This window comes from Populus trichocarpa, chromosome 16 (genome assembly GCF_000002775.5).
Source record: "Populus trichocarpa isolate Nisqually-1 chromosome 16, P.trichocarpa_v4.1, whole genome shotgun sequence".
NCBI lineage: Eukaryota > Viridiplantae > Streptophyta > Magnoliopsida > Malpighiales > Salicaceae > Populus > Populus trichocarpa.
The window spans coordinates 7,200,692-7,217,552 of NC_037300.2; the positions used below are offsets into that span (position 1 = coordinate 7,200,692).

The 16,861-nt window shown below is 32.0% G+C and overlaps 1 protein-coding gene across 1 annotated transcript; it reads left to right on the top strand.

Annotated features, from left to right (window-relative positions):
- Positions 1-473: 473 nt before the first annotated feature.
- LOC7467622 (citrate synthase, glyoxysomal) lies at positions 474-7,622 on the top strand. The gene is made up of 13 exons (XM_002322839.4): positions 474-971; positions 1,095-1,275; positions 1,367-1,452; positions 3,260-3,364; positions 3,787-3,849; positions 4,051-4,160; positions 4,490-4,609; positions 4,770-4,845; positions 5,010-5,083; positions 5,208-5,328; positions 6,175-6,272; positions 6,411-6,534; positions 7,247-7,622. Exons 1-13 carry the CDS (start codon positions 735-737, stop codon positions 7,376-7,378), a joined length of 1,527 nt encoding a protein of 508 aa, XP_002322875.1. The 5' UTR covers positions 474-734; the 3' UTR covers positions 7,379-7,622.
- Positions 7,623-16,861: the final 9,239 nt, after the last annotated feature.

Genomic DNA, 16,861 nt, shown 5'->3' on the forward strand with positions numbered 1-16,861 from the left:
GTCATGAGACTGAAATAACCATAAAGAAAACAAACCATAATAAATTATAAAGTTTAATTTTCAATAAATCAAATGATAAAAAATAAAATAAAAAAAAATATTATTCACAAAATGAACCAGACATATAAGAATTGGAACATCTCAGGTAGAATTCGGAAAAAATATCCAAAATAAACTAAAAGCGATATAAAATTTATTTGGCTGTTATTTTTTGTGTATTTGGGAGTGTGGTTGTAATTATTTTTCACTTAAAAATATATTAAAATAATATTTTTTTTATTTTTCAAAAATTATTTTTAATATCAGCTCATTAAAATAATTTAAAAATATAAAAAATATTAATTTAAAGTAAAAATATAAAAAAATTTAATTTTTAAAAATATTTTTAAAACTAAAAAACAAACGCTTTAAACAAGATCGAGGAATCATTTAACACGGAACGAAACGGAATTTACAATTTTAACCAAGCAAACACCACTGCTACCGGTGGGCTCGCCATTCGAGGATGGTGAAGTTTCCCAAAATAGATAAATGAACTATTAGATTGGATAAAATTTGTTTTTTCGATACTTTAAAGAGTAGCAAATTCCTTTTCCTCTTTGATCACCTCTGCCCAGATATAGATCATTACGTCCCTCAAAGGAAAGGAGCAATCACTCTCTTTCTTTTCTTCTAAATAACTCACCTTTTCCAATCAAGATTTTTTTATTCCAATTATTTAAACCAGAAAAGAAATGTCAGAATCATCTATAATTGCTCGCGGGCGGTTGGCCGTGCTCACAGCTCATTTACTCGGAGCGCCCCTCGAATCGTCGGAGGACTCGGACATCCAGCGGTGGTGCGTGTCTGCTCAAGTCCCTACTCCTGGCGATCTCAAGGGCGTGTTAACTGTGATCGATGAGAGGACCGGTAAGAAATACCAAATTCAGGTCTCTCAAGACGGGACCGTCAAAGCCTCTGATTTCAAGAAGGTATGAGTTTTTTTTATTATATCATAATTTAATTCAATTTCGAATCATTAGGCATTAATTTTGATTGATTGATTGGTATACATGATTATGATGATGATAATGATGATGATGATGAGGATGCAGATCTCAACAGGAAAGAGTGACAAGGGGCTGAAATTGTATGATCCAGGATATCTGAATACAGCACCTGTTATTTCAAAGATTTCATATATAGATGGTGATGAGGGTATCCTTAGATACAGAGGGTACCCTATTGAGGAATTGGCTGAGAGCAGTACCTTTTTGGAAGTAGCCTATCTCATTTGTCAGTAACATCCCTGAGTTACAAAACTAACTTGCTGTTTCATAAACAATACGTGATTAAGGTTTTAAACAATGTTTGTTTTCCTTTTCAGTGTATGGGAATTTACCGTCTCAAAGTCAGTTAGCAGACTGGGAATTTGCCATTTCACAACATTCAGCTGTACCTCAGGGTGTTTTGGTGAGACTCTCTCCCTCCTTCTCTCTATCTCCCCCTTCATGTGTTTTTGTGTTTGAGCAATTGTTACAACATAGACTTTGGTTGCAGAATATTAAATGCTTTTTAATCTGGGGTTACCTCAATTTGCCCGTTGCAATATACCTAGTTTATCAATCAATTCCCCAAACTAACTTTTCTATCAGTCACGCCCCTATGTTTGAACTTTACCGCAATCACCAATCGAAAACGGTTTCTTACATGTTTTGACGGGAAATTGTAGTTAAAATTCTAGGGCATCAGTTTAGGACTTCAAAAGGTGGCCAACAACACTTGTTTCTCTCCAAAGGTCTTGCAGTAAACCTAAACATCAAACCATACTATCTATAAAAAGATCCTTCAAACTGTTTGAGATTTAGTTACCGATTTTTTTGAGAGAGAAAAAAACTGTTCTTTTCTTCCTTTTGAAACTCCAAACTAATGCCTTAGAATTTTAGCTGGTAATGTTCCTAGAAAACGTAAGGTTTAACTGTTTTGTGGGGTGATTGAGGTAAAGTTGAAACACGGAGGGTGATTGATTAAGAAAATATAGTTTTGGGAGTTGATTGATAAACTTGGTATAGTTGCGGGAGGAAAAATGAAGTGAACCCTTTAATCTGAGCAATTTTTTTTATCATTATTAACTGAATTTTGGTTAAGCGCAGTGGAACTCAATTGCAAAATAAATCTCTACAAAATCTAATAATATAATCTAGTGATTCTTCTTCTATTATTGTCAAAAAGACATATTCAGTTCCTTTTGTCACTGAGAGAGAGTCTTAAACATTGTGTGCTGACACTTTAGAAATTAGAATATGTGGTCTTATGGCTCAAAGCATACTGAACTTTTCAAATTACTGCAAAAACTGAAGCTACATAGTAATGCATTTGACTTGTGATGCAAAATGGTGACCATGACATTTTGCTTATTCTATACTTTGTTTTCCGACTATTTCATAATGCCTTTTCACATTTTCGGGGTTTCAAAACATGCTTGTGGCCATGGTAATTGATAATGGCAGGTTTGAGGGGAAAAGTTTGTGCAATTGGGTATTGTTAATGCTAATTTTGAGTTTTAGCTGACAATGCTTTTATTATTCATTTAGGTTTCATGTAGAAATGCTTAGGGGTAGTTAAGGAAAGTGTCTGCATTTTGTATTTGATTTAGTGATGTGCTAGATGATTAGAGCTTGCATCCACCAAAATGGCAAGTACAGTGATGAGGAAAATGAAAGAAAATTGTCATCTCACCCGAGAAGAAGAGACAAAAAAATGTGAAGACAAACTATGTGGTATAAGGCTGGGGTTTTAAAATGCATATCATTTTTCATGCAAAAGGATTTTGGTGTTGACTGTGATAGGTCTTCGTTAAGGAAAATGCCATGTCACTTTAACCTTAACAGTCTATATACAAGTCCTTTCTGTTGTGGTTTATTATTTATTTATTCTAAAAAGGAATTCGATTAAAATCAAATAAAGTCAATCAAAATCATATATTGGGATATAGGGAGAAAGCTACTGCCATTGCTTTAATTAATATATAAAAAACTAATTTAACCAATTGATCAAATTAATATGATAACATCATGCAAATATAAGTAAACTAATTAAAGTTGATAAGATTTAATTAAAATTCGAATTAAATATTCATTTTTGACCACCTTGATCATAAGTTACAATTGCTTGGCTTGAAATTCATTTATAGCTGTTTGCTATAACAATTTTATGAAGAAGTCCTGTTACAAGTTAATCGAGGCTTTATTTCTTAAAAGTTTTAGAATTTGTTTTGCAGGATATTATACAGGCAATGCCTCATGATGCACATCCAATGGGGGTGCTAGTCAGTGCAATGAGTTCCCTTTCCATCTTTCATCCTGATGCTAACCCAGCTCTTAGAGTAAGTTCATAGATTAGCTTAGCTTCAACACTTTGAGCTTTATATTTATGCATACTGTTTGTGTGACATATGCAGCTCTTGTTTGTTCCATATCTCTTTTTTTCTCCAAGAAGATAAAAAGAGTACTTGAACTTATTAACAGTGGTAATAGTTTTTCTGGCTTGAAATTGTTGCCTGGCTGCTTGAAGCCAATCAAGTTGCATGATGAGCTTGGTTGTTACGATCTGGAATGAAATTTAGTTTTCTCTATCCATTGCTTGTTTTTTTTTCTTTTTCTTTCCATTATTTTTTAGTTCTTTCGAGTGGATGTGTGGGCATCATATTCTTTTATCATTCTTAAATTTCCATGCCAATGTGTGTGCTTGTTGCTATCGAACTTATTAGGTTCTCATGCATTTTTTATGTAAATTTATTTGATGCAGGGGCAAGATCTTTACAAGTCAAAACAAGTGAGAGACAAACAGATTGCACGCATTCTTGGAAAGGTTCACTCATTTCAATTTCCTTACTTCTCTTGGACCTAAGAACATGTCGTTTATGATCTACCCATGCTGTCAGACTCTGATTTGCATCTTTTATATACATGTTTTTCAGCTTAAATTTGTTTTCAGCATTTAAGCAAATATGGTTTTGCAGCCTTGGTCATAATCTGTCGACTGATGGATGTAAACTGGGATATTATGCAGGCACCAACCATTGCAGCAGCAGCTTATTTGAGGTTGGCTGGTAGACCTCCAGTTCTGCCTTCTAGCAACCTTTCTTATTCAGAGAACTTCCTATACATGCTAGACTCATTGTACGTCATCTGCTCATCTTTTGTTCTTATTACTAACAGGATAATTATAAATAATTCCGTGATAATTTGTTCTCATTGATGGTATTTCTGCATGTTTTAACATTATACACTATACTCTTTTGTCATTTTTGTTTTCTTTTCATTTTCTTTTGAAAGTGCATTGCTAAATGTGTTTTTATTTCTTTGTAGTCATGTGGTAGGCTCAATAAAGCTACAGAATGAGATGCAAATAGTGCCTCATTTTTGTATCAAAATTTATTTTGATTTTTGAGTTGTGGATTTTTCTATGTCATTTTACATAATTAAGATTTCCTTTTCTGGATTTGCAGGGGCAATAGATCATATAAACCAAATCCTCGACTGGCTCGAGTTCTAGACATACTTTTCATACTGCACGCAGAACATGAAATGAATTGCTCCACTTCAGCTGCTCGACATCTTGCATCCAGGTAGTTATCTTACACAAATAAAGCAGCCCTCTGTAATGTCTCACTTTCATTTTCTGAATTTTTAGTGGCATAAATGTGTACACCGCTGCTTTTGCTGGGGTTGTAAGCTTGTAGTAAAGCAGCCCTTGTCTTTTCTCATTTTCCTTGTCTGAATTTGCAGTGGTGTCGATGTATACACTGCTCTTGCTGGGGCTGTTGGAGCATTGTATGGTCCTCTTCATGGTGGAGCAAATGAGGTAACCATAATGGCATGCTTTTTCGTAGTTATTTTATCCATACTTAAAACTGACCTGCCTGACATTTTCTAGCAATTTGTTTTATTCTGCTGCTAAAAACCTTATTCTGCTTCATTGATTGTTCTGCCGCTAAAAGCCTGTTTGTGCTTCATTGATTGTTATAGGCTGTGCTTAAGATGCTGAGTGAGATTGGAACCATTGAAAACATTCCAGATTTCATCGAGGGTGTGAAGAACAGGTGATTATTTATTTCAATCAAGTGGATGTATGTCTGCCACAAACTTCATGATTACTCCGCTTGCAAATGCTTTTATTCCTTTAGAAAGTTTTGATTTATATTATTGGGCATCTCCATTCTCCAGGAAGCGAAAGATGTCAGGTTTTGGGCATCGTGTGTATAAAAACTATGATCCCAGAGCAAAAGTCATTAAGAAATTGGCAGAGGAAGTGTTTTCCATTGTTGGTCGGGATCCTCTTATCGAGGTAATTTTCCACTCCATTATGTGGCGGGAAGGGGGGGGGGGTGTTGGGTTTAATGCCACTGTTGTTAAGCTACTTTGAACTGTCATAGACCTTATGTTTGCGAGTCACGCCTTCTAAATCACCAAACTGGGAGCTAAAAAAAATGCCAAGAATTGTCATAGAACATTATGGGAGGAAAACCCAAATAACATGATTTTGAAGCTATCTTGTGTTATACCCTATCCTCGGCTCAAGAGATCAACTTTTTTGGTGTTGTGCCACATTAGGACAAATATTAAAAAGTAGTTTATTATTTTGGACGAGCCATGTTGAGTTGAGAGAAATTGTCACCTCTATTATTTAAAGCTACTTCTCAGTGTGAACGTCTATTATTAATAGGAATATTATTTTAAAAAATTTAGGTTAAAACTGAAAAGAGCATTTAGTCATATTCTTGAAATAATGAAGGCTAAATTGATGGTTTATGTTTTCATGGGTAATATAGTAAGGACAAAAGAAATTGATCCTTTTTGGAAAAAGAATTTAAAATATGGACTGATTGGTGGTCTAAAATGATGATAGAATTTATTCCTACTCTTCTTGTAAAAATTGAACTTTTTAGTACTTTTCCCAAGCATCTATTGTAAAGAGATTATGGAGGGCGCTCCCTTATGTCTTTACAGTAGATTTATTTTGCTTCGAACTGTTATGCATCAATTGTGGCTTAATAACCATATGTTTGGAATTTTATTGACATCTGTTTGTTTTTCCTTTTGCAATGATATGAAAAATTTAGTTATACAATAGACGGTAAGAATGTGTTGCGCCTCCAATTTCTTTATGCATTTGTTTTTATGGTGTTTGCAGGTAGCGGTTGCCTTGGAAAAAGCTGCTTTAGCTGATGAATATTTTGTTAAGAGGAAGCTGTATCCAAATGTTGATTTCTACTCTGGGTTAATATATAGGTACAGATAGATATCATCAATTTTGCACCTCATAGTGCAGTTTATGCTAAAGATAAAGAAAATGACTCCTGGAGGCATTGAAAAGAATTTCTTTTTCCTCAAGCTTAAAATGTCTGTGACTGGAATTCTTGTTAACAGGGCAATGGGATTCCCAACGGAGTTTTTCCCTGTCTTGTTTGCAATTCCTCGAATGGCTGGTTATTTAGCTCACTGGAGAGAATCACTGGATGATCCTGATACAAAGATAATGAGACCACAACAGGTTACTTCCTAACACTTTCTTGAATTTGTTTTCCTCGTTAAACATGAAGCTTTTCTTATACCCTAAAGTATGGGCGATCAAGTTGGTTTTTCTAGTGCAAGAAAGCTATTCTATAAACTATCTTGACCAGCCGGGCTAATAAACCATCATTGGAACTGTAAATCATCGTGACTTCAATTCCTTGAGGTATCAAATTTCTCTTTTGGAAAAATGTAGAAAGAGAATTCCTTGATTGGCTTGGAGTAGTATTTTCTTGCTGGAGCGGCCATAAAGAAACTAATGTATACAACTTTTTTTCAAGCCTATCTGTTTGTCAAGGCAATACTACCTTCAATAATTTTGAAGTAAAATTTTTCTTTCTTAATTATTGTTATGCGCTTCTAGTCAGTTTATTGGCCTTTACATGATTTGTTTTCAGTTAGCCATATAATCATCATCATTACACATCCACATGATAATTTAATATTTGATAAAAAAATACTGGATTCCAAGATATGCAAGGCTTCAATCCATAGCTGAACCAAATACCGTGTGAGCTTCTAACCTGGATTCCTTTTCTGTTTATTAACTCTTTGTATGCACTGTTTCTGGAAAGAAGGTTTATATCCCACTTTGTATGCAAGGCTTCATCCATTTTTCTTTTTAGAAATTACGTATGTTTCTGGTTATTAATTGGGAATGTGTGATATCAGTCATCTGTTTGGTGATTCAGGTTTACACTGGCGAATGGTTGCGACATTATATGCCACTCAAAGAACGGATGATACAAACCGATGCGGATAGGCTTGGCCAAGTTTCCATTTCAAATGCCTCTAGGCGACGACTTGCTGGATCCGGGGTTTAGCTTATGACTGGATTTATATAATTCAAGGAAAAGAAATGGAAATCAATGACAAGATAATTTCTTGAATGAATAAATGCTCCTCTGTTCAAGGTTTCTTCAACGTAAAAGCATGATATGAATTATTGTTTAGGTGTCTATCAGGTCATAAACGGGCAAATACTGCACTCTCTCTGTTTGTATTCACAGACAACTTTACATAATTAATATTTGCAATTACAAGATATCGATTGAATATTTCACTTGATGCAGTGGCCTTGTCTATGCATCCTTTTTCTGTTCTCTCGGTGTCAATTTCACTTGACTGCATGGTTCTTAATATAAAACAAGTGTATTGTCCGCACAGATTCTTATTTTCACTTTTGTTTTTAATTGGAATAAGATAAATTTAGGGCCACTTCAGCAGATACCTGATTAATCTTCGGAGAACAAGTTTAATAGTAAATAACATTAAAGAACAAGTATTACAAATATTTAATAGATCAAATTTAAAAGTTAGAAAAGGATAAATTGATGCCACATTGTATGAAAGTGGATTCATCACTATTTAACTACCATTAATGCCAGAAGCATGAGAGGTTCCCTCCAAACAAATCAATTAATCCTTATGTATTATTATTTATTTTTTTATGAGTAAACTCATTTTGAAAAAATGAATATGAAAATCAACAAAAATAAGTTGTAATAACATACATAAATAATATACTTGATTAATTTTATTTTATTTTTGAAAAAGAAACATAAGTGCAGGGAATTTTAAAAACTAAATACAACAAAAAAAGAAAAATAAATGATAAGAAAAGCAAGTAATGCACAAGGCACAGACTAAACGTACAGTAATGAAGACGATAACCGAAGAGAGCAATGAAGAACATGACGGAGATACATAAGCCTCCCTGTCCACCCTATTTGGATCCTTGTTATTATTATTATATATATTTTTTTTGTCTGCTCTCTGGGGATTCAATTGAACACCATCTCTGCATTGCCATGTTGAAGTTTCGTTGCAGCTGTACTCTGACTTGCCGGAAGCCCGTATTACTCAATGCACCAATGCCTAGATATGTAGACAGCATGCATGGTGTAATTTTGCTGATTAGTATTCTTTTTTTCCATCTATTTAATATAGATTGGATTTAGTTATATATTCTTGCTAGCAAAATGGATAGGTAGGAACTCAAAACAATTTAAAAGAAGAGGATATTGATGTTGATTGAGATACATCATCTCAGTGTATTTAAATGGATTTTGATCTTGCTAATTGAAAAATGGAACCATGGAGGACGAGGGAAAGTGACAAAATGATCAATAGTGTGGATCTAAAACTACATTCAGCATTGTTTCGTTTCATTTCTGGATATTTCTTAAGAATGTTGTCTTATTTGATGATGTTGTTATTTACTGTGAAGGATTTTTGTTGTTTCCTTTCATCCAGCAATATTTTGTTTCACTTTTGGAGATTTCTTAATAATTAGTGATACCTAAATTTCTGTTTGGTTTTCAACATGGATTTTTCACACAGCGAGACTGATTTTCTCCATTCAAATCTTATAAACATCTCTCTTAGGATTGATTCATGTGAAAAAGATTTCTCTCACAACCCCCATAGTTTAAACTCCATAATTCAAACTCTTCAAGAATGTCACCGACATAAGTTATGAAAGACATATATAATACTTTTCAACACAAAACATTTGAGTATGTGATTGAGTAGAATGGGAGGGAGAGATGAAAGAAAATGTACATTTTGGAGACCCTAAATTTGAACTTCTTTTAAGGTTGTGTTTTGTTCTGGATTAAAGAAAATCAGGTTAAAATTTTATGGAGTTAATATTTAACTCCGTTAACCTTCTTTGGAAGGGTTTTTTTTTTAAAAAAAATGATGTGCTTCAAGTCAGATAGACTCCACCTCATTTGTACATGCCAACAACTTATGTTTTATTTAGTTAATAAGGAGAAAACAAATCTCATGTCGCTCTCGTTCTTCTTTCTTATTTGCAAAACCCTCTTTTTAATCATGATATATACAAAATTGTAAAACCATGTCTTCTTCCAATCATCATTGTTTCAAGCAACCCATGACCTTAACTAAGTTTTACATGTTAATAAACTAGAGTTGCAATTGGCATGACCGGTCAAGTCAGTATGGAACTTGGATGACCTGACAAAACTCCAGTGAAATCCTATCTTTTTTCATATAAAAAGTGCTCATTTTGAATTAGGGATAAATCCGTAATTCACAAAACAGAGCAACCACACTTGAGAAGATAATTGCCAAAGAAGAGAAAAAATTTATAATTCCCATCTTCCTCTCTTCTTCATGATCTACACGCAAAAGGCTACATGATGCGAATCTTGTGACTACGTGGTCACGCAACCCATAACAAGATTGACAACGAATCCCGGAAAGCCGAAACAGATCTGATAGGAGTGTGACATAATGAAAACATGTCATAAGACACCAGCACTATTGGAATAAGAACTCCTACCTTGATAATACAAATTCTCAAACGAGATGTATAAGAAAAACATCACAAAGCCTATTATTAATCTTCGATAAGTCAATTAAGTTCGTTAGAGAACAAAAAAATGCAAGAATCTCTCTCACGCAAGCTGAATAAATTTAGCAGCAAAAGTATTATCAAGTCAATATTTTGTCCTTACAAAGAGTATTTATATTATTGAAAATAAAACCCTAACATTAAAGGGTCAATCATGTACCCAATTTAAATAAAGCTCATACTAATTAAAATAAGATTTAAAAAAATAAAGAAAAAATAAGAAAAATAGTCTAAAATGCTTTGTCACAATTTGTTGCATATGATAGTGAAAAATACTCAAGATAAATAATTGTTGAAGAATTTTTGTTGAACAAAAATTTGATGTCTTGTAAAATAAGAATTAGTTTCTGACCATTTAATTCTTCTTATTTAATCTGGAATCCTTGTAAAATAAGTAACCCAAAGGCTACCATATAAGTTCCTAATAGCATTAAAGACTCTTTGTAGTGAATAAAATCCATAATTTTTAAGCAAACAATGTTTTTTTTGTTTTCACATTTTGCTGTTAGATTTTAGACTCAACTTTAAATACACCATTCTTCTTGTCCGAATGAATTAGAAGTCCTCTCATATATAATTGGAAAGATATAGATTTATAGTTTCCAACTCAATTAGAATAGCATCTAAAATCCTCTTGTAGCTTCATATATGAGCTACAAATTAGATAAAGGTTTAAACTAGTAAATTTAAACCTTTTTTATACAAGTTTCTTGACTTAATATATTAAATTTATTTTGTTTTAGACCTTAGAATAGACCCAATAAGCTTGTCCCGCAAGTAAGCTTGTCCGGCAAGTATTCACCATGTTTATTTATGTTTTTGATATTTCTCTTCTTTGATTGCTTCTTTATAGGGTTTATACAAATGAAAAAAGTCCCAAAAGACTTGTGCCTTAGCATTGTAGTTATTTCCATTCTTTACAAGCCACTCCTCGGACATGCCCATAACCTCATCATCCGTTCTCAGCTTGATTTGGTGTTGTGAGTTTGTCCACAAGACTTGTACCTCCATGATAAAGTTTTTTATATTCCCTTTTGAGAGAAGAATTGAGAGGAAGATAAGATGTGAAAATAGAGACTTAAGGATGGTGGGTCTATAAAGAAAAAAAATCCTGAGTTTGGTGAATGATTAATTTAAAAAAAAAAAAAAAAGATAAAATCTTGTGAAGAATAAATTTATTTGTGTTTTTGAGTTAATCCACTTCATCTATAATCCAGTTATTTAACCAAGTCATTCCAGATTTGATCTTATAACTATGGTTTTAATTATAAGAAAAATAATTATAAAAAAAAACATGGCTTAAATAATATAAATTAAAATTTAAATAAATAAATAAATAAAAATCAGGGTTAACATGTGGACTTGGAGAAGAAAGGGGAAAGTTATTCAAAGGATGGATGAATTGCAACCATAACATGTAATTTAATGATTGCCATTCAGAGCAATTCTTTGAAACTGTACTCGAATTTGCAGGGTTTTTTTTTCTTGAGCAGATTAGTTTTCATCTCAGGATAGAATTTTATGCTTCATTGAGAGTGAGGAAGGGTTCACATTGTTTTTTAAAATAATTTTTATTTAAAAATATATTAAAATATTTTTTATTTTTTAAAATTTATTTTTAATATTAATATATTAAAACGATCTAAAATCATTAAAATTTTAATTTAAAACAATTTTTTTTTGAATTTATCACAAAACAAAACAAAAACTAAAAAAAAAACTAGATTTAACCTCAGCTCTAAACATACATTTAATTTACATTATATAATATTGATTGTTAAAGGGGGGAAAACTTTTTAATTTTTGTCGCTCTCCGTCCATCCCACCACTCATTTTCCTTTTCTTTTAATTTTATACATTAATAGGTCACACTAATACATTTCTTTTACTAATTCTTAGCTTTATCTAAATATAAATCTTGATTTAAAAATTTATTAGATTCCGCCATTATTATATATAAGTTTCACATATTTATTAAACATCCGTTAAATCATTTTTTATACTATTTACACTTCATTCTTTAACACTTAACCCCTTAATATTTAATATTCAATTTAACCCCAAACTCCTTTTTAATTAAAAAAAAAACTTAAATGATACAAATATAATTTTTTACGCTAATCACCCATATTGAAATTAACAAATAAGGAAAAACAATATTATATATGTAAATCTTAATTTTACTTGTTATCATAACCCAATCTTCAAAATATTTTAAAATCAAAATTAAAAAAACTTCGGTCAACTAGGGTTGTCTAAATACAACTAATAACAAGAATTTTCAAAAGAAAAGGAGGGGAAAAATAATAATAAATATAATTTGGGATGAATTGGACAAATAATTGCAATTTAAAAGGTCAAGGATTAATCTAGAACAGGCAAACAATAATAAAAAAATAACTTGGGGAAGATAGGGGCTTAATTGAAAAGACATTTGAAGAAAAGTTTTGAAATTGGATGAATTTGCATGAATTGGATAACCAATGACCAAAAATGAAAAAAAAGAAGCAAAATATATGTACCGAAAATCTGAAGATAAAAGTCCAATTTGGGTCAAATTGTAAATTTGCAAAACCAAGGGCTAGAAATAATTGAACTAATTAGGGTTTTAAATCTTGGATTTTCTTTCAATTTAATCCCTAACTAGAATTAATTGATTTTACTAGTTTGGCCATTTTCCAAATATTTAATCCTTTCCAAAATTATGCAATTTTAATCAATTTTGCCCCAAATCACATTTTTATTTTCAATCATGCCCCTAATTGAACTAATTAGACCCTAGATTGATAGGTTGTTACAAATTAGTCCTTAGTTCCTACAATTATGCAATTTTAACCAATTTGACTCCCAAATTCATTTTTTGATCTTCAATTAATCCTTTAATTGAGTTTTAATTTGAAAATTTATTTTAAATTCATCCTTGGTTGTTTTTGTTTTAATCAAATGTAAGAAATTTAGATAAAAAATAAAACACAGCTGGAAACTAGCAAGTTAAAATATACCGAATAAGCTCCCTAGAACAAGCAAGCAACCAAATTAGCACAACTAACGTGTAGTTTTTTAGTTTTTCTAATCTTAGCCAAATTAAACATTTTTTCTTCCATTTCTATTTAATTGAGCTCCTAATTATAATTCAAATCATTCCTAAATTTTAAATTTTAGTCAAATCTCTACCTCGTGATTTTTTTTAAAATTTAGTAAGTTGAAAAGGTGATCTATGTCGTGTTCGTTTCGAGATATGACCTACATGAAGTCTCATATATCAATTAGCAATAAAAACCATAAAAATCCTCTATGAATTAATAAGATAAAAATTATTGAAAAATAAAATTACAACTTCACGTAATATAATGTTTTTTAAAAAAGAGAAACTAGGTGGGGGTTGGGCCATGGGAACCCCTCACCTGCCTTTATATCTTTTCTTCAGTCAAATCATATTGAATTTTATCCATATAAATAAATAAAAAATTAATTTAATCGATGATTCAACACACCAAATACTCAATAAGTCAAATGAAATTATCATGCCTATGAAAATCTCATGAGCTCTCTAGTTTAATACCAGTACCTAAAATTACTTTGAGTTTATTAGAACCTAATCTTTGTATTCTTCTGAAACAAATAATTTAGTGAGTTCAATTTAAAAATTAATTTAATCATATGACCAAATTTGACTGTCAAGTTATAAACAAAAATCAATGAAAAACTTGGTGCAACTCAGCACTTCAATGAAAAAAAGAGAGAGAGAGTTAGTAACCGATATGAAAATACAAGAATTAATTAATTAATTTTTAAAATTAAAAAGAGTAATTTATTTATTTGTTAATAAGTAGAAAAGTTGTAATAAACTCTATTTCTTTTTTTTTTTTTTCTTCTTATTGAAAAGAATTATTTTCTTTTCCGGTAGGTTAACCCAAAGCATTTTTTTAATGTTTTTCTTACCAAGCATGTAGATCCAAAACATGTTGTTCAATTAACAAGACTGCATCCTGGTGCCTCTCTTTTGGCGTCGGATTATTAAAGAACCTCTCCCAACCACGCAGCTCCACAACCAATGCTTTTGAGAAAGTAAGTGGAAACTTGGTTTCCACGTAGCTTCATTTTTTTTGTCGCGTGCATCACATATCTTTCTTACATGTTTCTCACAAGTAGTTAAGAGTGACTCCCTTTACTGGTGACCTAACTCTTTTTGTTCAATCGCTGATGCTTATATAAAGTGGCAGCTCCTCCATATCTAACGCAACTCAGATCTCAAACCAATTCCCTCAGCTCAAGTCCTAAGCAGTCTCGAGCAACTCCTCTTGCTAAAGCAACGACATCTTGCATATCACCATTAATTTCCAACAAGGGAAGATTTGAAGGAAGGATTTGTCTTCGGCAATGGAAAAGAAGATCAGAGATTTGAGTTCTTGGATGGAGGTTGCGCCAGCACTCTTCATCTCTTGGCGCAAGACTTCCAATTCTCCTGCGCTGGAGACTATTACCGAAGAGGAGGCTGAGGGTAGGGAAGATGACAAATAATTTAATACTCAGTGTTCTTCTATTGTTTTGGTCCCTCTATTTTCTCTGTATATTGGTTGAATCCGATAGATCTTGCAATATAACTTAATTTTGTTGTTCAAACTGGCAAGAATTGTCCGTACTTGTAGCATTTTCTTTCCTTCTCCAATATTCCGCCGGTCCTTGTTTGTGCGTTCACCATAGCATCTAAATGCAATTTCCAACTCAATATTTGGAAGTGTTAATTAATTCTGTCTTCGAAAAATTTATTAAGTTAATAGCCAAGATAGTGGCTTAGCTCTAATTATACTTCAAGTTTAAGGTATAATTCTTTCATTAAGTCTTGGACAAATTATTCCTAGTTCGTTTTATAATTGCAGGCAGGTAATAAAAGAATTGTTATTCGAATCAGGTCCTTTGAAAAACGATAAACTATTTCGCTGAGCCAGTCTTTTTTTCTTTTTTTTTATTGGATTGCTTATACTATTGAACCCTTTGGTTCAATTGCAACGCCAGCAATTATTGACCCCAGATGAACCGGTCTACCATAGGTGAAAAGTCATTCTCTCGAACAAATAATGACTAAATAAGAAGGAAAAAAAACACATGGAGCCACAAGGATTCATACTTCGACCTCTACACTTATGGACGCATGCACAAGCAATCGGGACTTTTGTGCATCAATAATACATATATAAACACGCAAAGGAAAATATATTATTCCTTAATAATAAAAAAATAACCAAAAAAATCCAAAACATGAACCCAAAATGATTCAGGAAGAAGATGAAATCTTTTCACTAAAATTCAACCAATTCTTCATCCTCAAGCTCTCTCCGTTTGAAGCTCAATTATTGCTCCAGCTATTAATATCAATGACCAAAACAAAAGAAGAATCCTCGAAGCAAGCCAGCAAACACAAGTCTTGATCAAGCCAAATGATCAAATTGCTTCTGACTTATTCAAATCCGAAGAGGAGGTTATTAAATCAAATGCCTCTCTTGGATCAAATTGTCTTTCCAAGTAAAGAGATGATGGTTGCATCCATATTAAATCAAGTGCCTCTCTTCAAAGAGGAGGTTTATTCTTCCAAGGTTATCCGGCAAAGAGCTTCTTCTAGAAGAGAACCTCGATCGGGCCTGAGAAAATGGTAGCCCCGATGGGAAGCAGTGGGATAGCGGTGTCATCCTAGCAACTATTTAACACTTTTATGTTTCATCCATGTAAGATCATTTTGTTCATCTTTGTTAGTGAAGCTTACAGAATAAATTTTTTTGCTATGTAAATTTAAATTATTTGTTTAACCTCAAAAAGAAAAGAAGGAAATATAAAATTCTTCTCAAGGATTACACCCTTATTCCTTCCTTAGTCCTTAAGGATAATTTGTCCGTCACTCAATGCAAATAGTTGTAAATACAAGTAGCCTTCTAAAGTTCAGACAATACCACCTTGAAATGTCGCGCTCCTATTCAAGGCCTGTGAAGTAGAAAACACGCTTGTTTTTTTCTCTCTGGCACAATAATAATCTGAAGCTAGAGAGAGGCAGCATGCACAAAATGAAAAACAGCAAAGGAAAGTAGAAGCTATCATGTAATTTTCTCGACTTTTTCTGATGTCTCTAAACAGCCCTCCCCTAACCCTATAATATCTATGTAACCTAGGCTGCAATAATTAATTTCAATTAAAGAAATTAATTTTAACATTTTTTATAAAATAAATACTAATTTATTTCAAAAATTTAAACAACCCAATTTTTTTAATTCTTTTTTACATTTAATACTTGTCATTAAAAAAACTAATCAAAATGTTCAGGTATTAAACATGATAAACACTTGTCATTTTTTAGGCCAAAATTTATTTTAAAGTTAACCAAATTCCAAGCTCAAACCAACCTTGAGCACTACCATGTGATTTAAGTTCAAAGCAAATATAACCTGGCTTTTTCTACTATAAAAGCTGTGGTGTCCTGCAAGCATAACTTTCATTTTACAGTGCATCAAATATGGTAGTTCAATATATCTTATAATCAATCGGTTGGTTACACGTGATATTATTATATTCATATAAATATTTATCTATTATTAATAAAAACTTAGTTTAGTTTTAAAATTCATATAATATTAGATTAATGAATCTAATATTTGATTTATGAATTTAGAGTAAAAATAAAATTCATTGGACAAAAATGCTTTGTAAGGAAAATAATAAAGTTGTTATAATTATAGGATTCTTATTGCATCAAAGCATTATTTCTAAAATGTTCATGGTCGATACTTTCTTAAATACTGGACATTTATTAGAGCCATAAAAACTAATACATATTATGTTCTTTCCTTTATAAAATGAAAGAATTGTTCTCATAAGCTGAGATATAAGGGATACCTATAACTAATATATAGCTGCTTGTCATAAGACATCACTACTA

Excerpts from the sequence above, each read along its gene's own strand:
- LOC7467622 (XM_002322839.4), top strand. The coding sequence starts at position 735 with ATGTCAGAATCATCTATAATTGCTCGCGGGCGGTTGGCCGTGCTCACA. Across the intron at positions 1,276-1,366 it reads GGAAGTAGCCTATCTCATTT|TGTATGGGAATTTACCGTCT; the intron begins GTCAGTAACATC and ends TTTCCTTTTCAG. Across the intron at positions 6,273-6,410 it reads TACTCTGGGTTAATATATAG|GGCAATGGGATTCCCAACGG; the intron begins GTACAGATAGAT and ends TCTTGTTAACAG.